The sequence below is a fragment of the Boleophthalmus pectinirostris genome, unplaced genomic scaffold, assembly GCF_026225935.1.
Source record: "Boleophthalmus pectinirostris isolate CB_2022bp ecotype Guang Dong unplaced genomic scaffold, ASM2622593v1 HiC_scaffold_12, whole genome shotgun sequence".
Taxonomy (NCBI): Eukaryota; Metazoa; Chordata; class Actinopteri; order Gobiiformes; family Gobiidae; genus Boleophthalmus; species Boleophthalmus pectinirostris.
Window position 1 is genome coordinate 35,640,022 of NW_026571018.1, and position 25,834 is coordinate 35,665,855.

Genomic DNA, 25,834 nt, shown 5'->3' on the forward strand with positions numbered 1-25,834 from the left:
TGCTCAGACCGCTTTCTCTCGTCTTATTAATTTTTAATGGAAAATGGCTGCGTTTCTTATCCAAACCTCTGGAGCCTGCTAATAAATCCGACTGCATTTGCGCCGTTTCAATCCAATTTAGTTCGTGTTTTAAGCTAAATCGAAGTAAAAAGTGGTTAAATTAGAAGATTACGCACGGGTGGAAGGACGTCGATGCGTTTTGGAGCCATGGATGTACTTGCAGTCTAAGACGAAGGATCATTTTTCTCCTTAACCCTTTCTGCTCCGACTACAGCCAAACAATTGAGGTACAGTAAGGTCATTGCTCATCCAAACACGCTAAAATAACATTGCATTATTTTGTTAGATTGCATAGGATTGACAGTTGACGCTAACCTAGATACGAGTCGCTATTCGTTCGTAATTTTAACCCTTTTATTAACAGGGCAGGACCATAGACTATACTTGGCCATAGCGAGCTGCTTTTGTCGTCTAGATGCTAAAATACAAGTTGATAGTCCGATTTTTGGCTGATAAAATGACTACGTTACGCGTGTTACGTGCAGAAAATAATGAAAATATAGGTTAAAATCCACTCGCATCCTCCTCCTTTTTATTTATTCCTCATTTAAAGAGACTAGCATCATATGGACTGGCATTACCAAACCATCACCATTGTAACAAGCCTAATACGACATGCACTGTGTCTCTTAAAGGTTCTGTGTTGCTCTAAATTGACAACAATGCCGTTACATCGTCAAAAACATACCTGGAGTGGACTTGTGTTTTGTTTCATTCATATATATTTGAGTAATCCTTTATTGTTGGTCTACACTGCAAAAAAGCTTGGCCAAAAATTAAGATATAAACACTTAAATCCATCAGAAAATAACTTAAAAGTAGTGAAATTATCCGTCCATTCAAGCAAAATAATTGTTCTTGATAAGTTATCTTAAAATAAACTACCTCTAAGTCTAGAATTAAGCAGTGACAAAACTAGTAAAAATAGATAATAAATATGAAAACTAGAGGAATAAACTGATACAAGTTTTAAAATTTTGGCTTAGATCAGAAAAATTCGCCGTGTACATCTCCAAAGCTCAAAATGCTCCACCTTGTGATGTCACGAAGCAGTAGTTTTCAAGTAGAGATGAGCTATTCCAGATCTGAAATCGTCCAAATTATTCTAGTGCAGGCGTAGGAAGTTTAAAAACACAGTGGAGCACGATATGACATCACAGAGGGGAACAAAGGGGGAGTGTTTTCAGTTTTTTTGAGAGAAGAACTCAGCCTAAATATGCAGGTTTGTGTTAAACACGTGTGAATGAAACAAAACACAACTCCAGATCTGTTCGTGATGAGGAAACTACATTATGACATGGATCAGAGAACAGTGTAATATGGGCCCTTTAAGGTTTCAGAAATAGTAGTTTTAACTGTAGGAATCATTTTGAAAAGATGGGGGCCCAGTGTCTATAAATAATGCATAAAGTAGCGTGATGGTGGATGTGTGTGTGAACTAAATGCAGACTGTTGCTACAATAATATAGTTGTAATAGTCTTGGCCCGTGCACTATTTGTTGATCGTTGTTATATATAGAGTTGTGTTTGTTTGATGACACACAAATCCTTCATATTTAGCTTCTGCTCTTAAACTGAAAACACTCTGTTCCTCCTTGTGATGTCATGTGATGTCTGATACGAGCCAGACCTTGTGCATCCACTCAGTTTCATTTCACTCCAGCGACTAGGTCAGGAATGAAAACACACTAGACGGTTTACAAAATCCCTGGAAGTGCGAGTTGAGCGAATATATTCAGTGTTGTAAACGATTCCTGAGATTGAGGATTTAAAGCTGGAACAAAGAGAATGTTTGGTGAATTTTATCAAGTATAAAGACGTTATTGCCCTTCTTCCTACGGGATTTGGGAAAAGCTTAATATACCAGTTAGCCCCGTTAGCGGTGCGTTACATACGTGATGACCAAATAGCAGCCTGCCATCGAGCGAATGAATTCTAACACTGCGAGGCCAGACGGTTTCTACAAAGTGAAACCGGCTGACGAATCAGGCTGATACAGGAAGTGGTCCACTGTGTTTTAAAACTCCACACACCTTCACTAGGATCATTTGGATAATTTCCGGCCTGGAATTGTCAATTTCTACTGAACTAAAGGTAAAAGGGGCTGTTCACTTGACAACTACCACTTCATGACATCACAAGCTGGAGCATTTGGAGCTTTGGAGATGAAGACAGACTAATTACAAAGGGTTAATCAAATGTGTGTGAATGAAACAAAGCATGACTCCAGGTACGTTTTTAATGACGTAACAACAATCTAACATGACTTAAAGCTCACAAGAGTCAATTTTGCATAATATACAACCTTTAAACTTTGTAACGGGTAAATATTACTCAGTGAAAGTGAAAGACCAGACATAATAGTTTGAACTTTAACTTGGAAGGGCATCTGGCATAAAACTGGCCAAATCTCAGAGCTGCCTTTGTCATTTTGTATTTTAAAATTCTAGAGGCTAAATTACGAGACAGGTCTGCTTCTTTGGTTGATTAAATTCACTGGTGAATAGGACTGGATGCTGGCAAAAAGCCTAAAATGTCCTTGTGTTGCTCCCTCCTGATTGTCAATTGTATTTTTTCTTGTTAAATATGAAGACGGCTTTCTTTCATGGTAATTTCCACCTTGAAGCTGTGCCCTCAAACACGAAAAGCTGTCTTCTTCTTCCAAAGTGTGAACTCCAAAGCACATGCTTTTAGAGGATTGCTGGATATCTAATTGCAAATTTTCTCACGAGCATTGTAAATGAGATCAGATTTGCGATTTAGGTTTTAATAATGAGATTCTTTTCAAAGTGCACATTTTAAACGCGTCCAGGAGAATAGGGATGCACGTCAGTATCGGATATCGGCACCACCCATTTTGGTCTATAAACTGGTGTAATAAATTTGACGATTTACTGGTTTTTATTGGCCCAAAACGTCTCGTAATAATAATAAACTTGCATTTTTACAAAGCTCTTCTGTAATGATTTAAAATGAAAAAGCTGGAGCAGTGCATCTTTACAGGAGAATTGACAAAAAGACTGAAATCTGAACTGACAAACTAATACAAGACTCACATTTCAGAACATGTTTGTGCAAATCTAAACTACAGGGTTAGCAGCTTTTATGCAAAATGAGACAGGAGTTTTTTGTGACTGAGGAGGAAATGATTGTATTTCAAAAACTGCAGCCGCTGTGAATCGCATCCATTCACATTTTGATAAGATTGCTGTTAGTCTTGTCGCTTTAACTGGCTGCAGACCTCTTCATTAAAAAGCCCCGAGCTGACCCCTGATGCTTTGAAATGACTGCATACTGAAGTCATTCAAATTATTAACTACACAGGAAGTTCCCATTCCAGACCAAGACTGGGTGACTCATCCAGGGTTAGGGTCAGAGGGGTCAAAGGTCATCATCACAGCGCAGTGGGAGGAGCTGAGGCCCACAAGTCAAAATCATTTCTTCAGTGAGGTCAGCTCAAGGTCTAATAACATCTATGAATGCACATTACCAGCTTCGCGTTGCTTCTTTAATCTGATATGTTCATTTGAATTTCAGTCTTTTTGTCAATTCTTCTGGATGTGTTTAGATTTCAGAGTTCACTTTTTATCACAGTCGCAGTGCTCATCAGAAAAATCGCAATTCGTTTGTGTTATTGCTTTAGTCTGGTTTGGAATCGATTATCCACAATTGGAATCATCTAATTTAGTAATCGAATAATCGTCAACTGGTCTATACACAGGCTCCAAAACACGCCGTGAGGTTCTAGGAGTAAGACAACACATTTATTAAATCGAAATTACTCAGGAAACGTGGAAATTGTCGTGTTTTTGAAGAAAACTGTAAATCTGTAAATCTACTCCATCAGGACATCTTTCCGCAGTTTCACTTAAGCTTCATCTAGCTCAAATTGTGTCAAAGTCTCATAGTCACAGACCTTTCAACTAGGGCTGTAACGATATCCAAGTCTCACGATACGATATTTATTGCGATATCGTGGGAAATCTCACGACAGGGTGGGGAGGCTTATGATTAGGTATGTAACAATATCCAAATCTCTCTGTACGATATTTTCACGATATACATCTCACGGTACGATATTTATTGCGATATTGTGTACTACTACTGTATGTGTACTTTTTCCTCTTAAAATGCCTTGACAAGACTTAATCCAAAGAACTAAGACTTAAAAGTGCTTAGAACTCTTGTAGTCTACACTGAAATGGAGCAAAGGATCATGGTCTATGTAGTTCTTTTGCAGTTGTAGTCTTTTACTGCACCATAACTCTTAATTTAAGCAAAGAGACTTGCATTTCGATATATTGTGATGGTCCACGATATCATTGTGAGAACTTTGACGATACGATATCACGATATTTCGGTTATTGCTACATCCCTACTTTCAACTAATCCGGGGGGGGGTCCAATCTTTCCACCAGCGAGCTACTTTTACAAAAAAAAAAATTAAAATAAAAATGGCAGAGAGCTGGGTTTGTGTGAAATTGGGGCAGTATAAAGGTAACAACTATAGCTTTAGATGGGATATATTTAGATGCCCATAAACATAAACCATAGGAATGTAACAATAACCGAAATATAATATCGTATCGTCAGAAGTCTTACAATAATATCATGGGCCATTACAATATGTCGAATTACAAATTTCTATTCACGCTTACCGGAAGACGTTTGGAAACATGATGACTTCCGATGTAGTTACCGATACTGGACCATAGACTGTATAAAGAATATTCATATATATTTATTTACTGGGCACGTGATAAAACCATGGATTCAGCAGCAGTGTCTTCACAGCCTGTCAAAGCTTTCCATGAGGGACGGGACTCTAATCTTGTCTTCACTGTCACTTACAGGCAGCTATTTGTAACTGTTGATCTGCCGAACATAACGGAACACTGCAATGACATATATATATATATAGATATTTTTTTTTATTAAGTTAGACAAATTATAATGCACAAATTAATAGACAATTCATAAGAAAGAATACAATGACATCTATATGAAAAAAAAAAACAGGCCATTTTCTCAGTTTTTATCTTTTTAGATTTTGTCAGAGTTACTATCGCCAACAGGTTTCCAAACCTCTTCTGGTTTTTTGACATAAGCATGAATAGAGCCTGTTCATTCGTTATGGTGCAGCATGAGCTTTCAAACAGAGGGAACGACACAGACCATGATCCTTTGCTCTGTTTCAGTGCAGACTACGTGAAAAATAACTGTTCTACCTTCATTTTTATAAGTCTTGTCAAGGGATTTTAAAGGGCCCATCTCATGCAAAATCAACTTTCTATCTTCTAAGAGTGATGTGTGGGCCTTGTATATGTCGCCAAAGTGGTTTTTAGATTGATTCGGCGTTTTTTTAACAAATTGCAGCGTATTTCTGCCACCCTCCCACGTGACAACGAACTAAAGCTGCTACAACGATGACGAGGCAGCTACACCTATGACACGTTTGACGTAGCAGAAAGTGCTTCGCACCCGCCCCCCTCCCCCGCTTCATCGCCTCTGCCCTGCCTCCACCCCGCATCGGCTGACAATTCCCACATGAACCTAAACAAAAGCGACAGCATAAGCTCATTGTTCTACACTGCAGTGTTTACGATATAATAAGTTTATCTACTAGTGTTTATTAATACTTTACCAGTCAATAATGTTCAGCTGATGTGTGCTGACGCGGTGCTTGAGCTTCATGCACCTCCAAGTCCTTGTCCGAGTCCGGGTCCAACACATGTGGCTGAACGCGCTGTATCTCCATGATGAATAAAAGTTTATTCCTGCCTCTATCAGGGTGCACGCCTGTCTCCCCCTCCCTCCCATCTCAGGGAGGGAGGGGGAGTCGGCCTTTCATAGTTACTGGTCTGTGACTGTCTCCAAGAAATCAGCAAGATTTCAGAACTATTGTGTAATGGATGTTCCAAAACCCAAACCGTGCTTGTTTATGTGCAGAAGATACAATGTGAAAAGAGTTATTTTGCATGAGATGGGCCCTTTAAGAGGAAAAAGTAACATATTCGCCATTCAGTTTCTACAAAATATTGCAATAAGTATCATACCATGAGATGCATATCGTGAAAATACAGAGATTTGGATATCATTACATCCTTAGTAAACCATACATCAGTATATCAATGCACACAATGAGATGAGATGCATTGAGAACAGACTTGATGAATCAAGGTTAAATTACTCAGTGTCCTAAATCCTTTGGGGAGCCAGTTGGATTGGGGTGTAGAGCTATTGGTAGTTCACAAGCTACAGGTTGGAGACTCCTGATCGAATCCATTAAATTAAAGAACCATCACTACCTTCATCAATAATCCAAATAATAGTTTGTTGCATGTCTCTTGTTGGTTGTAGTAACACTCTGTCTCCTCTCAGACCAAGATGATGCGTCAGGTGACCACCGCAGACTTCTGCATGAACAGCCGCCCCTCGTGTCTCGCCGAGGACCACCCGGCGCACTTTGACCTCTGCACCCAGGCCAGCAAGTTCTACCCCCCTCCTCCCCCCACCTCTCTGCAGATGAGCCTGGCTCCCATGGCCCTCCCCACGCAGAGCCCGCACAAGACTTTGGTGTGTCCCAGGCAGGAGCTCCTTATGCCTGACCCCCTCAACCCGGGCAAGCTCACCTCTGTCAAAGGCAGCGAGCAGCCACCGGATGACCCCAAAAAGAAGAGCAAGTCCACGGGCAAATCGGGCCGTCGAGGGAGGCCGCTGGGCACCACCAAGCTGGCAGGGTACCGGACGAGCACCGGCAGGCCCCTGGGCACCACCCGAGCAGCGGGGTTTAAGACCAGTCCGGGCAGACCGCTGGGCACCACGCGAGCCGCAGGGTACAAGGTGAGTCCAGGGAGACCCCCAGGCAGCATCAAGGGGCTGTCCCGACTCAACAAACTGTCTGCCTACAGCACGTCCTGCAGTGGAGCGGCATTCCCTTACCCCCTCCCCCACCCCAAAGATTTACTCTGTGAAGTCCCAGGACACAAGGATCTGCTATGCGACGTGTCCGCCCATAAAGATCTACTGTCCCCCCATAAGGATCTACTGTCCCCCCATAAAGATCTGCTCTGTGACGTCTCCCCTCATAAAGATCTGCTATGTGACGTCCCGGGACATAAGGACGTGCTGTGTGAAGTGTCCCCGCAGAAAGACGTGCTGTGTCAGGCGTCCTGTAAAGAGAAGGGTCCCGCGGAGTGACCAGCAGGGGGCAGAGCAGAGGGAGACTTTTTACAAACTTTGGACTTTTCTAACTAGTCGTGTGTCTGCCTGCACCTGTATAAACGGTTTATTCACAGTGCTACTGATGAAGATGTAACTCATACACAAAGCTCCGCCGCAGACAGTAAGAATAATGGACCAAGGGACTGTGTGGAGGAGCATGATGCACTAGGGCTGTAAGAAGTATCCAAAATCACATACTAAACAACATTAAAACTAGATTTGAAACTCTATACTCATTTTAGCAGGACAGAAATGAACCCTTCTTGAATGGCTTTAGAATGATCTTAAGTATAAGAGCACATAGACTAGTAATACAAAAGCGGGTACTATTATTTAATATGGAAAATCACATTGTGTTGTCTAAAGAAAGAGTCAAAATTGAGTTTGAAGTTTGAATATCACACTATGAGGAACATGTTTGAGGGAGGGACCGGGTTTAGGCTGGTGCCTCTGGTTCCTCTCTGTATCAGGATGGAGCCTGGAGGGGCTTCACTTACATTGTGGTCAGTGTGGGGTTGGACACTGGTAAAAGGAACTTCTAAAGAACTAAGACAAAAAAATCTAAGGAAAAAAAACCTTTGATAACATGTTTGAATACTGTTACATCCCAGCTCGCTGGGTTCAGGGAAGTAACACAAAAACCAAGGTGGAAAATGTTATAAATTATGTAATGTTTAATTAACAGGAATGTGAAAGGGTAAATTAAACAAAACATGCTAAAATATGTCCATAAAATAACCTAAACTAAGAAACAAAACACCAGGGTTACATACGTAGTTACAAACGAGTGACTAAACTAAGGGACACACAACAAAACCAAATCACAAGTGTCCCAAAGTAAAACCACATAAACCCACAAACAGAATCGAATGACAAAACTAAAGGGCACAAAACAGAACCAAGTGTCTCAACACAAAGTCAGACACATACTAGCACAAAGTGCTGACACTAAAGACACACAGACACAGAATAGCAAACTGGCCACAAAGGCCAGCAGCCCTGAACAGGTGCTGGGACTCTCCTTAAATAGGAGGAAGTGGCTGCAGGTGAGGTGGGCGTAGACAAGCCCCCCACCAACCAGGGACCAGAATCCAACAGCCAACCAAGTCCAGTCAGGAGAGCAGTCCATCAATCAGCTGTAAGGGGCTCTCAGAGCAGAAATTAAGACAGCCAGCAAAAGAAATTAAAACACAAAACAAGTCAGAACTGGAGGCCTGGTCTGTAAAAATACCCAATGGAGTTAATGCATTTTCATCACAAACTAAAGTACTCTTTAATAGTACAGTAAAAAAAACAAAAAACAGTGGTGTGTGACATGAGCTGACTGTGAGCCTCACTTCTTGTCTGAGAGTTGAACTGCAGCTTTCCTTCCAGTGAAGCCCTGTCCATTCTTCTTACTGTCTGCTCCTCGTCTCCATTGTGTGTTTTTAATATGAAATGATACATGTTTAAGGGGGGCTTTGACTCACAACAGTGAAACTGTTAAATGTAGCATTTTCTACAACTCAACATAAGGGACTACAGACTGGTGTGACTGTACTCTAAAAACACTGTAATAATCTCAGACACTATGTGCACGCACCACCCCGTCACCAGGGTTTCAGTTCATCCACACTCACATAGTAGCACTTCTCTGTCCCTTTATGTTAAACCTGTTTATTCGTGGGTTAGGGAAGAGTGCCTTGGTCAGTGGCACTAAAATATACTGTAAATGTACATATATGACTCGTGGCTTCATAGATTTAACACGTTGCACTTATCACCGTCTTTTGTAAACAACATTTTAGTTTTTCACAGCAGTGTACGTGTCTGGTTAATGTAGAATGTTTAATTTGATTTGACCAGTGTCCAATGCATAAACACAAAACGTCTAATTCTTGTCCTTCTCTGTCCATGTCCTTCAGGCCCCAGTTACACTCACAAACCTGCATTTTGTCTCTAAACTTTGAAGTGCATATGACAGGTTTTCATGTTTTTTTAATTCTGATTTGGTTTGATGGGGTAGTACCTAGGGTCAGTAATGAGTTAAGTGGCAATTTGTGGAAAAAGTACAAAAACAGAATCAACACGGAAAACTCCATCCAAAATGCAGAGACAATTTAAGCACAAGGAAGTCATTTTTTGGACAGTTTAAACCTTCATTTAACAAAATAAAGGAGTTGCCATGTATCTTTATTTGTCTAATCATAACTATTGTGCTGTTAGGACAGATTTTGGCTCTTGTTTACATTGCGGTTGCTAGATAAATGTTTTAGTGAATGAACAGTCTAACCTGTCATATGCACTTAAACTTTTTTAACTTTGGAAAACAATGAGTTTAATAATAAGCATCATTATTTCTGTTTTTGTTCACCTTACTTAAAGATGCACTGCGTAACTTTTCTGTAGGTGGGTGTACTTGGGTGTATTTGTTACATTGGCAAGCTTACGTAGTTTTTATTTTGAATGTTCCACACTATGGCTTTTTATGTCTATCTTGCATTTATTTCTTAACATGGGTTTTTATGACTCAAAAGTACCACTCTCCACAGATCTGACCTATAACTTTGTCTAGTGGAGTCACCTGCATGTCTCCGTGGAAATAGATAAATTAAATACCAAACTGCGGAGCATTCCAGACAGAGAACAGCGTTTCCATGGAGGTGAAGGAACCACCACCTGCAAAGTTACGCAGTGCACCTTTAACTTTCTAGAATACTTTTGTGCAATAATGTTTTGTGTTGTTATGTGGTAACTTTGATACATTTTTTATTCTTGTATTTTGATATTTTTATCCAAAGTGTTATATTAATGGGCCCATATTACGCGATTGTCTGAACTGTGATATAATGTTGTTTCCTCATCACAGACACACCCGGAGTTGTACTTTGTTTCATTCACACATGTTTAACACACAAACTGAGTTCTTTTCTCAAACAGAAAACACTCTGTTCCACCTTCTGATGTCATGTGGCAATACTGAAAGTGCTCCACTGGGTTTTTAAACTAATATTCGCACCATACATGCACCTTCACTAGAATCATTTGGATGATTTCAGCCAAAATGGAGCTGTTAACTTGAAAATACTCCATCATCACAAAGTGGAACAGAGCTTATAAACAAACTAATAATGCACGATTACTCAAACATGTGTGAATGAAACAAAACACAACACCAGGTTTGTTCTTGAGGAGGTAACAACATAATAACACGGCTTAAAGCTCACACAAGAGTCAGTTTTGTGTAATATAGGACGTTTAATTAGTTGTTTTGAGTAGTGTTACTTCCAACAGCCGAATCCATCGCTCAACTCCTTTACCAAAGAACCGCTACATTCATCCAAATCAATTAAAAAAAAAAAAAGTTGAGAATTTTGTACCGAATACCCACGGCATGTTAAATAGGGACTGGAAGTACTACAGGAAAGGTTTGGTCATTTTGGGGCTTTTCAGTTTGACTAATTATTAAAATAGTAAAGTTGCACTATGTAACTTTTCTGTTTTGGGGTTCTCCACCTTCCACCTGCTTGAATCCATGGAGACGATAATTGCTATGGCTTGAATATTCCACAGTATGGCATTTTAAGTCTATTTATTGATACTTTGGAGCTGATGTCAACAACATTCCAGGGAGGTGCATTTTGTGTTTTTTTTTTCTTATGTTTTCAGACTATATTTAAACTTTTTTGACTGTGTTTGCTAATATGTGTGCATTGTGTCACCATGGTAACTTCTGAACATTCCATCGTAAACATACAGGCAGAGCACCCCCGGCTTGATGTCACCGCAAAGTATTAAAATAGTGTCTTTACTGATCAAAAATACCTTGAAGAACACACATTCTTACTGCGAGTGGCGTCGCTTCTCCACAGATCTGATCAATGACTAAAGGCGTGGTGGTGTCAGTTGCTTGTCTGTGGAAATAAAGAAGTTCATTGCCTCACTGTGGAACGTTCTAGGAAAAGCAATAACATCTCCATGGGAAAAAAAGTGTATTAAAAAGTGTCTAATCATACAAAGAATATTTGGTCCTGTTTAGTCCTGATAAAGACCTAGTTTGATCCTGGTTTAGTTTAGTTCCACGTTTAGTCTCAATTTGGTGTGTGTACAATTGTGAACGCACCATAGATCTCATTAAACTTTATTTGGGTTAGTCCTGGTTTAGTCCTTCTCTAAACCTTATTTGGTTTAGCACCTTCAGTGGTTTAGTCCTTAGGTCTATTCTCTAATTCTGGTTTAGCACCGTTTCAGATTCTTGGTTTTAGTCTTCTTAAAACCTGGTTTAGTTCTGGTTTAGTCCCTATTCTTAAGACCTGGTTTAGTAATTTTCTCTTTAGGTCTGGTTTATTCATGGATTACCTGATACTGATCTAGACCTGGTTCAGTCCTGGTTTAGACCCCATTTGTTCTTGAGTCCTGGTTTAGTTCTGGTTCAGTTTTTACATTGTAGAAAAAATACTGGTGTGGCCCTGGTTTAATTTCAGTAAAGTCGAGCTAATTTCCTCTAAATGTTGGTAAGAAAGCAACGCTGTTTTTTTTTTTTTTTCATTTGGTATCACTCTGTTTTTCGGACTTGTGTTTCCGTCATTGAGAGCGCGTAAAGCTACGGTGACGTTGTATTTCTGAGGAGCGACTGGCGACTGAAGCCTGTAACGATTTGACTAGTGTACAACTCCTGCATGATCGTCGTGGAATGTTCAAATGTTGTGAAATAAACATAAGCGTAACTCACAAACTCTCTGCTGTGTGCTTTAATACATAAACAAAGGCAATAATGTAATAAGCTTTTTGTCTGTAAGAGAACTGTGTTGTAATACAGGTGCTCCACTGTGTTTTAGAACTCCATACTCCTTCACTAGAATCAGGATAATTTCAGATCTGGAATTGCCCATCTCTACTGAACTAAATGCAAAAAGTAGCTGTTAACTTGAAAATGACCACTTCATGACATCACAAGGTGGAACAAGGCATTATGAGCTTTGGAGATGTAGATGAACTATTAAAGCAGGGTTACTCATGTGTGAATGAACCAAAACACAAATCCAGGTTTGTTTTTGAGGAGGTAACCGCATTTTAACGTGGCCTAAATCTCACAAGAATCCATTTTGTGTAATAGGACCTTTAAATGTGAACTAAAGGATCCAGAGCATTGTCTTCATTGAGATGTCTCTCGCTTTTGGCCATGAATGTACCACAGTATGGCATTAACCTTACCTTCATAGGTCATGACTGTGGAGAGAGGATTTCTGCTCACGGGTATTTTTGAGAGAAGGAACACCTGTACTTGAATAAATGCAAAATTGATACTTTAACCAGTGGAACATTACATCCCAACAAAGCAACATCCTGTTCCCTAGAAGATGTTACTGCTTTGCCTTGAATGTTTATGTATCAGTAATATTAAATTATATCTTGTTTATTCAACTATACAAGTATTTTTATTGCAAGATAAATGTTTTAAAAAGCATGAATGGGGTGAATGGAGGTTGCCTGTCTATAGATCTGATTTAATACGGCGTGTTGGTGCTATTTTGTTTCCATGGAGATTTTAATGTTATATTTTTTGCATGTCCGTGTGGCACAGTACGGTGCATTGTGCAAATAACACATAATTAGTACTGAGAGTTGAATATTACATTACACCCCACAGTGGTGCCTGCAGGGGTACGCCTTTACGCACTGTGCGTACCTTGAGTGTCCTCATTAAATCCAAATGGCTGTTCCAGGTTACGCATAGAGGAGCTGAGTGATTACTGACCAAACTGTTCACTTCTTTATTGAGGACAGGGCTGTAAAACTATTAAAACCTGCTTTTTCTGACGCTGGGGATGCACTGGACCTGGACGCGCACTGGGTGTCCTTTTCTCCCTTCCATCCAAGCACGTACAAAACAGCGCCCCCCACAGGCTTGTTTTAAATGTGCGCGTAAAGTCCGACTTATGAAGCATGGAGCACCCTCTTCTCCCTGTGTCAGCCAAATACCAATCCTGAGGGTGCTGTGATAAAACATCTATAAAACAACTGTGCGCACATCCAATAACCAGTCTCCCTGTTATTTGTTGTCTCTCTCTCTCTCTCTCTCTCTCCTGTCACTCATCTCAGTCAGTGCGTTCGGGGCTGTCAGAACGAGTGTCCGTCCGCATAATCAAACGTTTTAGTCACTCTCTAGGTCAGGGGTGTCAAACTCATTTTGGTCCGGGGGCCATATCCAACCTACTTTGATCCCAAAGGGGCCGGATCAGAAAACTCATGGAATATATACCTCAAAAATAACAATAAATTCAAATATTTGTGCAGAGAAATGCAAATCTATTACAGAAATCTTTTTAAATTGATGAACTCTTTCTTTTACAAAATATTATATTATTATGAAGAACCTGAAACTTTAAGAAAAATACAATTTCAACATAATATTTTAACATGAACTTGTATGCAAATAGAAATAAGTCAATTTTTCTTGGAAAATCCTGCACTCGGTGTCCACTTTTCTCATTTTTGACATTTTGCTGATGAGGGTGTCACGGTCAACAGTCAAAACGATCGTCCTTTAAGAGCGTTTGGAAAGAGACAAGTCTTCATTTGTGCTGCTCTGGTGGGAGGGGCCACGTACAGAGACGCTGGAGAAGCTGCTATGCTAAGAAAATTACCAATATTTTAATAAAAATATTTAAGTTGAAAATCAGCCAAGGAGCCAGATTAAAGGTCTTGGAGGGCCGGATCTGGCCCCCGGGCCTTATGTTTGACACCTGTGCTCTAGGTGCACGGGAGCTGTCGCCCGTGCCCTCAGCTTGTGTATCCATCATTGCAAAATATCTACTACTGACAGCTCACTAACTAGTTAGGAAGACACATGAACACGAGGTAGCCGCAATGACCACTCTGACCTGTGACCTCCTCCTTTATTATAGCCTATTATAACAGCGCGTAACCTTGCGCACAAAAATCTAGTGTCCAGCACATTTAGTGGCGATCATATCATACACTGAGCGCTTTGGGAAACTCAATCACTACGGACATCAAATGGGAGAAGGAGAAAAAAGAGACGTGGACCTCCAAAGTCCCATGTGCCAGGTTTAAAGGTTGTATGGAGGATTTTTTTTTTTTTTTCAGTTTCAAATTGTCAATGAAAGTTAAAAATCCCATTACAGAAATGCAGCAGCTTTGTAATTATGATGACCAAAAAAAAAAAGAAAAAAAGAATGAAAATCTATCAACTGTGGACGTAGTGAGGCCAGATAAACATCAGCCAATAGAAAACAAGGCTCCCTCATTTTCTATTGGCTGTTAGGTCATCAATCAAACTCCCTACATTGTTAATGTAACGGACTCGCCGGCGCGCTGGGATTATGTGGTTTATGCAGCGGTCCTTAGAGGCTTTTTCAAACTGTCGCTTCCACACAATTCGCACAAACTTTGTTGCGATGGCGGACGAGAATCCACAACCAGTTCGCCGCCAAAGAAAGTCCGTTTTTGAGGTCACCGAAAGAAGAAGAGAAGGGGAAAAGGAGCAAAGCCAAACTGAGATGACTCTTGGAGATTCCTTCCAGAGATTGAGCGACTGAAGTAGACAAAGGGTCTAAAAACTGATGCGTCGGTCGCTAAATTATTTCTAGACAGGTCACTTTAACAGTAATTCTGAACGCGCACTGGCTGTAAACAAGCGTGATTTCTAGAGTAAAGAGGCGGGAGGAGGTGTTTCTACTGAGGGAGCTGTGGAGGATGACGGTGGTGTCACGCACGCACAAGGACTGTCGCTGTATTTCTCCTCCCTTAAAAAATCCTCTATACAACCTTTAAGTGTGCAGACTGAAGGTCCGTCACCCACTTGGCTGTGCGTGCCTTCCCAGAAATCTCCAAGGCGCCCCGACGCTCCTCCGCACCCACAGCAGCTCGACAGCGCTCCCTGCTTGCTGACGGAAATTGCCGAGATCGCTTCCTCGGCTCTTTTCCGGAAACCACCGAAGTCACTGCACTCGGCTCTTTCCGGAAATCACCGAAGCCACTGTCACTGCACTCGGCTCTTTCCGGAAATCCCCGAAGCCACTTTCACTGCACTCGGCTCTTTCCGGACACTGTTCATCCTTAGCTCGGATCTATATCGTTTTCAGGCCTGCGCTGAGCTCCACAGAGGCGCTTTTATTTCACGGTACGGATATCTACACGCGTGCGAGTGCTGTCTGCGTTTTTAACACTTTTATCTAACATTTACGTATAATTTTTGGACAGGTTTATTGCCGTTGCTAAGGCCTTGCTGACAACGTTAACATTAGCATTCATTGTGCAGTGTAACGCTAGCGTGGGCCTTATTTTGGTCTGTTTTTGACTAAAATAATTAACATCTAGCTTATTTACCGATGTAAGACTTGTCAAAATATATTATCTGTCCTTTGTCCTGATATCCTGATAATCGTCTTGTTTGTGTGGCTATAACCTGTGTGTTTACCTGCTTAGCTCTCCTCATGAACGCTGTTAGCTCCGCGTTAGCATTAGCATTCTGTTCGGGTACATTTTGTTGGCTGACGATGTCTTAGCTGCTTATCTAATGTTAATGTCAAAGCTGGTAAAAAATCAAATGTGTTAATGTTAGATGTTGGTGCAAGAGGAGCTGGACCCGCGTCTTCTCAGCTAACCGGGTCAACACGAGCTAAAAGTACATGTAGCATTAGCATTGAGCAGTGTTGGGGAGTAACAGATTACACGTACCGGAGTTACGTAATCAGAGTACAAATTATGAGTAACTGTATTCAGTTACAGTTACTGTTTCAGTGAGTGGTAATTGGATTACAGTTACTTCGTTGAAATAAGTGGATTACACGGCGGTATTTTCCTGTTTTTACATTTTGGGCTAAATCCCTCTTTTCTTTTTTTTTTGCCAGACACTAAACCAGGACTAAACCAGGTCTAGAACCAGGTCTAGAAACAGGACTAAAACCAGGACTAAAACCAGGACTAAAACCAGGACTAAAACCAGGTCTAAAACCAGGTCTAAAACCAGGTCTAAAACCAGGTCTAAAACCAGGATTAAAACCAGGATTAAAACTAGGTCTAAAACAGGACTCAACCAGGTGTAAAACCAGGTCTAAACCAGGATTAAAACCAGGACTAAACCATGCTGCGTGGACGTGTTTCCTCCTCTTCTATCAATAATATTTTTAATAAGGTTAAGTAAAGTCTGGGCTTTTTATTTTCTTTTAGCAGATAAAACATCTTATGTTACAATATCCTAGTCTTTGCTTCTCTACAGCAAATCAAGTAATCTAAAGTATTCAGATTACGTTACTCACTTTAAGTAATTTAATGGATTACGTTACAAACTACATTTTGGTGTATGTAATCTGTAGGGGAATACATTTTAAAAGTATCCTTCCCAACACTGGCATTGAGCGACCCAGCACTGACTCGTCCTGTTTACTGGTCATTTACGTATAATGGTATCTACACGAGGATAAACTTATGTCTTTAATGTTTTGTATTTCAGAAAATGCCCACGATTAAGCTACAGAGTTCCGATGGGGAGATTTTTGAGGTGGATGTGGAAATAGCCAAACAGTCCGTCACTATCAAAACTATGTTAGAAGGTAAGAAAGGAGCTGCTTTAAATTAAACTAGGGCTGATCGATTATGGAAAAAATCATTATCACGATTATGTTAGTCAGTATTGAAATCACTATTATTCAGATGATAGTTTTTAGTTACATGATGCATTTATTCAGCATTTTGCTCTCAAAAAAGTAGGGCTGGATATTATTAAGAAGTTGCCGATACGATACATACCTCGATACAGTGCACTTTCGATCAATATGATATATTTCAAATCGATTCGATACAGTTTAATAAAAATAAAGGCTAAATCATGTCTGTGATACTAAAAGTCTTTGTTAAACCACTTTTTGTGCAAAGTTAATATGAAACACAAACATTTTAATCATCAAATGTCAAATGTGTCACTTAAAAAAGTTTCCTTCCTCTAAACAAGCACCAAAACTGCAGCTCTGTAACAAAATAATTTAGTAAAAATACTCTTGGTGATATATCGATACAGCAGCCCACGATATCGATACTGTATCATCACATTAAACGATACGATATATCGATATTTAAATATTTTTGCACACCCCTACAAGAAAGCACTTTGTTATTGATAATTTGCGCAAAACTTTCAAATTGAAAATACAACATAGGCTACAAATATACATTAGAGCAGTTTTACGATGTATAAAACAAAATTAATAAAATATACTTTGAACATGAAATAGGGTATAGAAAAACATAAATGTATCTCTCTATATATTTCTATCTATGTTTAAAAAAAAATTATATATATATATACACTTATTTATATATATATATATAAAAAAAAATTTAAATCAGCTTTTTTAAGCATTAGGGCACAGTCACACTAGGACTTCAGAACTGTGCCGCACTCAACACCTGCACAACCTAACTGGGCCACGGCCACTCCTCACTTCCGCCAGCACATAAATCGTTTCAACTCAGTTATATGAATTTGGAGATCGTTTGATACACAATTCAAAATCACAAAGTTCAATTACAGGGCCGTACTTTAAACTGTGTGCATAAAAGTCATGGAAAAGTATGTGCGTGGAGGTCTCACTGTGACTTGTGCTTTGGTTAGATTTGGGGATGGACGATGAAGGAGATGATGACCCTGTCCCTCTCCCAAACGTCAACGCTGCCATCCTCAAGAAGGTACGTCACATGCCTCACTTTTACAACTTAATGTCCCTGAGGTGAATAGCACTGCGGTGTGTGGAGTCATGTCACTGGACCAAAGGTTTAGCCACACTTTTCTGACATGTAATTATCACGATGAGACCACATTCACAGCAAGAGTGACAGCTGTTATTGATAAACATACAAAAATATAGATATGTGAATTCTTTGTTCATTCACAAATAGGGCTGGGTGTCATTAAGAAGTTGCAGATGGGATACATATCTTGATACAGTGCTCTTTCGGTTTGATACGATATATTTCAAATCAATTCAATACAGTTCAGTAAAAAATAAAGTCTAAATCGTGGCTGTGATGCTAAAAGTCTTTGTTCAAGTGAATTATGAAACACGAACATTTTACTCATCAAAATAGTGAAAATGTCAAATGTGTTTCATAAACAAGTTTATTTCCTCTAAACAAGCAACAAAACTGTAGCTCTGTAACAAAATAATTTAGTAAAATATACCAAAAAGTACTCTTGGTGATGTATTGATACAGCAGCCCACGATATCAGTACTGTATCATCACATTAAACCATACAACATATCGATATTTTGATGTTTTTGAACACCCCTCTTCACAAATCACAATTCAGTCACACAAATTATTTTATCATTAGTGAGCAATATGGGCAAATCCAAACTATGGCCAAGAAGCCAAATGCAGCCCTCAAACAAATCTAAGGCTTCCTACGAATTTGGCCCCAATTACCATAGAAGCAGTAGTCTTACACAACAAATTAAGAAAAGCTTCACCGTCACAGCCTTTTAGGTCTGTAGTCTAACACCACCAACTGATTAATTGACAAAATGACTAATTTATGAATATTAAAGATGTATGAGCATAACAGTAGAGAGGAGAAGCATGAAGTGTTTGCTGGGGTTTAAGAGAGGACTGGCAATTTAATCTGTCTTTTCAGTTCTAAAGAGAATATGCTGCTTCCTAATAAATCTCTGTAGTTTTTGCACATAATCCTAATCATTCTGACAGTTTGTGCCAGTATCGCACTTCCTGTTTGTGGATGCACACGCCATGTCTTTAGTCGACCACAGCCCTACATTGTACATTCTTTTCAGAATTAGCATGTCATTAACATTTTATGCACTCTTCTAAAATAAAGCAAATAAGCCTGTCATCTGTGGTGTGTGTCAGGTGATCCAGTGGTGCACCCATCACAAAGACGACCCCCCTCCCCCTGAAGATGACGAGAACAAGGAGAAGAGGACGGACGACATTCCAGTGTGGGACCAGGAGTTCCTCAAAGTGGACCAGGGAACGCTGTTTGAGCTCATTCTGGTGAGAAGCATTCACTCTGTGCTCACACACACACACAACACAACAGACATGGTAACACCATATTTTGTACATACATTATGAGAGAAATTTTAATGGTCAGCATCATCAGTCTGAATATTTGGAATTTATTAACCTGAGGAGAGCTGAATGTCCCTGTGTCTCCATGGGATCTTATTCTGTGTAAAAGCAGTGAACCCTGTAGTTTAGACTTCTACAAACATGTTCTGAAATGCATGGAATTCTTGTTTGTGTTTAGAAGTTCAGATTTCATTTTTCTCTGAACTGTAATGTTCCTGGAGAAATTATTTTTGATTCATCAAGTTTCAAATCCTAATCAACATCAGAATTATGTAATGGAGTGATTTCAAAGTTCATAATGGCTTTTGTTCCTTTTGTTTCACCAGAGGAAAAAAAAAAAAAAAATTTCTTTAGGTTCTGATAGTCCTTTATGTTCAACGAATGGGACTTGAACTTTGTGCCTGTTTTCGTTTCATGTGGATAGAGCCAGTAATTACAGAGATGAACATAAATACCTGCATTTTGACAGTTAAACCATAGAATAATTGCTCATCTGTCAGCTCAGTGTTAAACTATGGCCTCTTGTAATGGCATCCCATGGTGGTGTTTGTGTTCTGTTATATGCAAGTCCTCCAACTTGGAGCAGTGTCAACAGTATCGAAAATCTGATACTGACACTAAAACTAGTATCGGAACTAGATAATTTGTGAAGTATCAATGCTAAAAAAAAGTCCCATTCACAGGACAGAAATTAACCTTTCCTGAGTAGCTTTAGAATGATCTTGAGCTCCATCAGAACAAGTATAAGAGCACATAGACTAGAATGCACACATGGACCAATATGGAACCTGCCTGGACCACTGAGGGATTACACAGATATAAGACCACAAGGGAAAGGAAAAGAAAAAGTACTATTCATGTTGAAATTCTGTTTTCTTACTATCATTGTGGTTTTAGAGTTTGTATTGAGTCTGTTCCTTAGTATCAAAATAGAGTCCAAAGTTTACTATTTTGGTGTGGGCTTCTGCTGCTTTGTGCCACATTTGTAAAAACAGGAAAGCGCTCCAAGAGGTTGGTACAGCGCAGCACCATGTGACCTGAAACCTGACCTCTGATTGGCTGTTGCCCCACTCTGGCTGAGGGCCTCTAGGATGTGAAAGGCGATCCACAGGAGCGCATTAGCCTTCAGACTCTGCTTACATGCACACCAGAGGGTCAGAGAAAGCACTATACAACGTCATAATACGGCGGTTTCCAAACTGATGTCAGGGCGTCTTCTGTTCAGTTTCAAATGAATAGATCGGTTTGTTTAGATCTGTGCTAGCTGTTTTTCAGCCACATAAAAGCGAGTTCTCTCTCTCAGGTCTAATGACATTATTTTGAAGTGGTATACTCACGTTGCCACACTTAAAGTTGTACTAGTATGCTGTTTGTTTTTTGTGGCCCAAGGGTGGCACTAGGGCTAAGGCCAGAGTGATTTCACCTTTTGAACTCAGAAGCAGCACATGACTGCTCTCTTAAAGTAAAACTAAATATAAATAATGTAGACATGAATCATGATAAATTCCACATTGTGATCTGGCTCTTTTTTTTTTTCTGTTTTTTTTTTGTATATATTGGTGCCCACTAGGGGTGTGCAAAAATATCACAATATCGATGTATCATATCGTTTAATGTGATGATACAGTATCGATACCATGGGCTACTGTATCGATATGTCACCAAGAGTATTTTTACGTGTGTTTTACTAAATAGTTTTGTTGCTTGTGGAGTGAAAGGAAACTCATTTATGCGACATATTTGACATTTTGACACTGTTTTGAAGATTAAAATGTTTGTGATTCATATGAACTTTGCACAAGAAGTGGTGTAATAAAGACTTTTAGTATCATAGCCATGGTTTAGCCTTTATTTTTTATTGAACTGTATCGAATTGTTTTGAAATATATCATATTGAGTCGAAAGTGCACTGTATGGAGATATGTATCGTATCGTGGCCTGTGTATCGAGGTATGTATCGTATCGGCAACTTCTTAATAATACCCAGCCCTAGTGCCCACCCCTAGACTGAATTTTAGGTTTCATGTTAATAACCTTTTTACTGCTTCCACTCCTATTCTTCTGTGTCCTAGTGTTTTGTCTAAGGTTAAGGTACACTTCATTGTCCCCATGGGGAAATGTGTCCTCGATTTGCCCCTTCCTTCAGTGCCACTGGGGCTTCTCCTCGGGGGCAGAGAGCACCACGGTGCCGTGCTCAGGGACCTGTTTCCAGATCTTGAACTAGTCTTGGTCAGGACTGTCTTAATTGGGGGGCACTGATTTTAGAATTAAAGAAGACACATTGTGCTTGTGTCTCCTGTATACAGTCAAGATGTAGTTCTAAGCACTGACAACACCAACATCAATGAGGACAGGTACAGAAATGGGGTTCGGCTTATACACCTACATATGGCAGCACGAGCCGCCTCAGCCTATACCATCTCTGTCTGGGCTCAACACTCTGTCCCAAAAGTCAGCTCTGAAGAACTGCAGCTGCCCAGACACCAGGTGCACTCTGACTCAGCGGCCCTCAGGATACAGTCAGCTCTTGAACTCATACCTCAGTCAGATTGACACTAAAATCACTGTCCGGAGTGTGGCCAAACATCTCGCACGACACAGCACCTCTTCACCAGCCCTGCAAAGCGAGCACCACCAGATCTCCATGTGGGATCTGTGTGGACAGACCCCACAGAAGCTGCAGAATTCCTGGGACTAACATAGACGATGATGAAATACGGTTCAGGTTACAACAACAACAACAACACAATGTAGTTCTTGTTTTGACTGAAGTGTTTGTTTTGTGGTTTTTCAGGCGGCGAATTACCTGGACATTAAGGGTCTTTTGGACGTGACGTGTAAAACTGTGGCCAACATGATCAAAGGAAAGACCCCCGAGGAGATCAGGAAGACGTTTAACATCAAGAACGACTTCACAGAGGAGGAGGAGGCACAGGTCTGCACATACAACTAATATGCACATTTCTACATTAATATTTGTGTGTGTGTGTGTGTGTGTGAGTATGCACACTTTATAGATCACGGAGTTGGACTTAGACAAACTTTATTTGCTCCACAAGAGACACAGTAGCTCACACATCACAATATATTATAATAGCAAAAAATATATATAAATGGTAATTATACATTCTAAATAAGTAACAAAAATATCAAGAGACAAGTCAAATAGGCATAATGATATAAATCCACAATCTATTTCTGTTTTTAAACAAAATCTTAAAACATACCTTTTTACTAAAGCCTTTTGTTAATTGTATTTTATTCTTGTTTTATCTTATAAATTCCTGCACTGGTTTTAGCTTGATCCACTGTTTCTGATGCACCTTTTTACTCATTGTTTTTACCTGTAGCACTTTGAGATTATTTTATGTAAAGTGCAATATAAATAAAATGTATTATTATTATTATTATTATTATAAATCTATATGTACAAGTAAAAAATACAATAAAAATCAAATAGAAATACGTAATAAATATATATAATATATATAAATATACAAGGAAATATAAGGAAAACGGTGCAAAGATGATATGATAATTGACAGGACATAGGGTTAACTGTTCCATAAGGGTGAGAAGTTGTACAGTTGTAGGGAGTATTATCTGTTACATAAGGGTGAATTGTACAGTTGCAGGGAGTATTATCTGTCCCTCTATAGTCTAGTGCAGTGGGTGAGCGGGAGTGTCCATGATGGAGAACAGGTTGTCCTCTTGTTCCTCACTGTGACAAATGTCTCCAGCTGACAGCAGATCACGTGACCAGCTTTATGGATCAGTTCGGCTCAGAAAGAGCCAAAAATGAACCAAAACAAACACGTCGATGCCAACAGACGTCCTTCAGCCTATTTTAGCAGAAAGACTCTTTAGTTTGTGTTTGTTTAGGGGAGAGCTTTGTGAGTTTGTGGAGAACAAGCTGTTATGACGCTTCAACCAATCAGATTAAAATCCACCTTTTCCTGATCGCTTTTAGTGAGAGGTGAAAATGTGTCGAACTCAATTCAAAGGCTACGTTTACACTGAAAAGAATGTCCGTATCACTGTATCAAAAACGATCTGCGCCCAGACACGTTGTTTCTGTGTCCGCAGTCCTTCCCTATCAACACAGCTTTGAGCATATTTGTTTACGCTTTACAGAAACGAAACTTAAAACCACCTGGCTCATTTGCATAAACTAAATTTAAAAAACAGCTCACTATTGTTGCGCTGATGCGGTTCAGCTTCTGTCGGACTAAAGGACATGACTCAGTGGAATATGAGTGTTCTTTCTGTGACAGAGGGGTGTTCTGCTGATGGTGAGTCTGTTCTGTGTTTCTGTCGTGTTGGAGATGGTTCATAGACTGTATATATGAATGGACATATATTCTAGCTTCTTAGTGTTTTGGCGGTGAATTACTTCGCGGTGCACAGACCTACATCAGTGTATCAGCGTTTTCAGGCGTCCACACAGTGCCAGATCAGATCTGTACTCAGATGAATTCTTGGGAGCTGGCGGCACCAGATCGTTCCATCTCCGGAGCCGTTTTCCATCGGATTAGTGTGATCGAACACTATATCCACAACGAAAACCACTTAAATACGTACTAGTGTGGACGGGGCCGGAGTGTTACACATGTCTGGTGTGAGTCAGGTTAAGTTACTATATATAGCCGAAAAAGCAATGACTTTAAATGAACCCAAATACTAAATTTTGTAGGCAGGTGCAAGGTTGCGGTCGTGCGATCAAACCAGTTTTATACTCCTCATGTTTATCCTTTAACACTGAGTAAAAAAAGGACTTACTAAGGTCTATTTTTTAATGATTGATGTGTTTTGTGTCTTTTCAGGTACGCAAAGAGAACCAGTGGTGTGAAGAGAAGTAGCTGCACCCGTCGTCACCTGTCGCCCCCCGTCCGCCCCGCCCGCCCACCCACCCACACTTTACAGAAGAATGTCCCCGTAACACAAAACCAACTCACACAGACACAAACTGCACTGGCGTTGTTCATACTTGTTAATATTGACATTTAGTATATTTAGAATCACTTTACCCACAATGCTCCTCTCCTCCTGTCCCTTTCCTGTTTCCCGTTTCGAAAGCATGACCATTTTAACCTGCGTGATGTAATTAATTTAAATAAAGCTTTTTGTTTTGACACTTTTTTTTTCTCTGTTGGCATACTGACAAAACATAGTCCACATTTAGCTTGTACCTTTAGCCTCTTCCTCTTTGCGAACTTTGTGGTTTTTTTTTTACTTTTTATTTGAGGTCAGTGATTTGAATGAAGCTGGAGGCAGAAGTGACTATTTTATTTTCACATCTGTAAATGCTTTTGTGATACTTCTGTTTAGAATATAGAAGAGTTGAAGAAAATTTGGCCTATTTTAATAAAGGGGACATATAACGCTTACTAGAGATGTGTTAACTTGGCAGGACAAGTTTTTAGTTTCATGTTTAAAGCTTTATTGTGTAACTTTTCCGACATTTTTTCTTGGCTCCCTCCATGGAGACGTTATTGCGTGGCCTGGAATGTTCCGCAGTGTTACAGCATCACTAATCTATCGCTTCTGTTCACGTACAGGTGTTTTCACTGCTGAAGAATACCTTGAAAAACACTCTTAAGTGGGCTCGCCTTTCCACAGATCTGACTTTCTTAGCGCTTTATTGCGCAGCAGCAATAGCATCTCCATGGAGACGAGCAAACAGGCAGTGAAAATGGTAGAAAAGTTACATACAGTGGCTTTAGTCAGACACCACCCAAATAAGAAAGTTATGGGTAAGAAAATAATTTTATTTTTTACTTTTCCGTTACTTTAAGTTCTAAAATGTGAAATGTCAAAGCGGAAATGTCAAATCAAGCGAAGCCTGATGTGTCCCCTTTAGGAGAAGTGAAGCTTGTGTCAGGACTCTGCTTGTTTCAGAGTGACAGTGACTTTCTCTGATTACGGTTCATGTTGTGTTTATTCGGTCATTTTGGGCTCGTCCGACATTAAAGGAGCAAATAAAATGTACTTAAAGGAAACGCGTCGTCTTTAATCTTATTCAGAAAGAGAAACGAGACGGCGGCTGCGTTCCCATGCGCACCAAAATCTGATCGTGTGATTTCTGAAGCGTTAAAATGACTTCAAAATGATAATAGAAATGGGTCGGATGTAATTAATTTTACAGTTTACATGTCATTTTCATTTTCTTATAACTCAGAAATCTGATCACCTGATTCTGAGTGTGCATGTGCCCGCAGCCATTGTTTATTTTGAAATTGAATTTTGACTTTCAAATTGGTGTATTGGTATTCCTGTCAGTGTTGGAAAAAGTACTCAGTTTTGTTAAGTAAAATTATTAAACTACCCATTTTACGAAATATATTTTAAAAGTGCATTTCGTGAACAAAAGTTGCCAAAGTGCTGCACAATACAAATAAAGCATCCAACTGAAATATAAAAATAAAGCTCTACTTAACTCCACTAGTTCTCGTTAAGACAA

At 39.8% G+C, this 25,834-nt stretch overlaps 2 protein-coding genes across 2 annotated transcripts; both read left to right on the forward strand.

The window, feature by feature from the left end:
• The first annotated feature begins 111 nt into the window (after positions 1 to 111).
• LOC110153987 (UPF0461 protein C5orf24 homolog) lies at positions 112 to 7,260 on the forward strand. The gene is made up of 2 exons (XM_020917921.2): positions 112 to 287; positions 6,442 to 7,260. The coding sequence occupies exon 2, from the start codon at positions 6,448 to 6,450 to the stop codon at positions 7,258 to 7,260; it is 813 nt and encodes a 270-aa protein (XP_020773580.1). The 5' UTR covers positions 112 to 287; positions 6,442 to 6,447.
• Positions 7,261 to 15,259: 7,999 nt separating this feature from the next.
• Positions 15,260 to 25,373, forward strand: skp1 (S-phase kinase-associated protein 1). The gene is made up of 6 exons (XM_020917917.2): positions 15,260 to 15,409; positions 16,742 to 16,841; positions 17,900 to 17,973; positions 19,153 to 19,296; positions 22,169 to 22,309; positions 24,198 to 25,373. Exons 2-6 carry the CDS (start codon positions 16,745 to 16,747, stop codon positions 24,231 to 24,233), a joined length of 492 nt encoding a protein of 163 aa, XP_020773576.1. The 5' UTR covers positions 15,260 to 15,409; positions 16,742 to 16,744; the 3' UTR covers positions 24,234 to 25,373.
• The last annotated feature ends 461 nt before the right edge of the window (positions 25,374 to 25,834 follow it).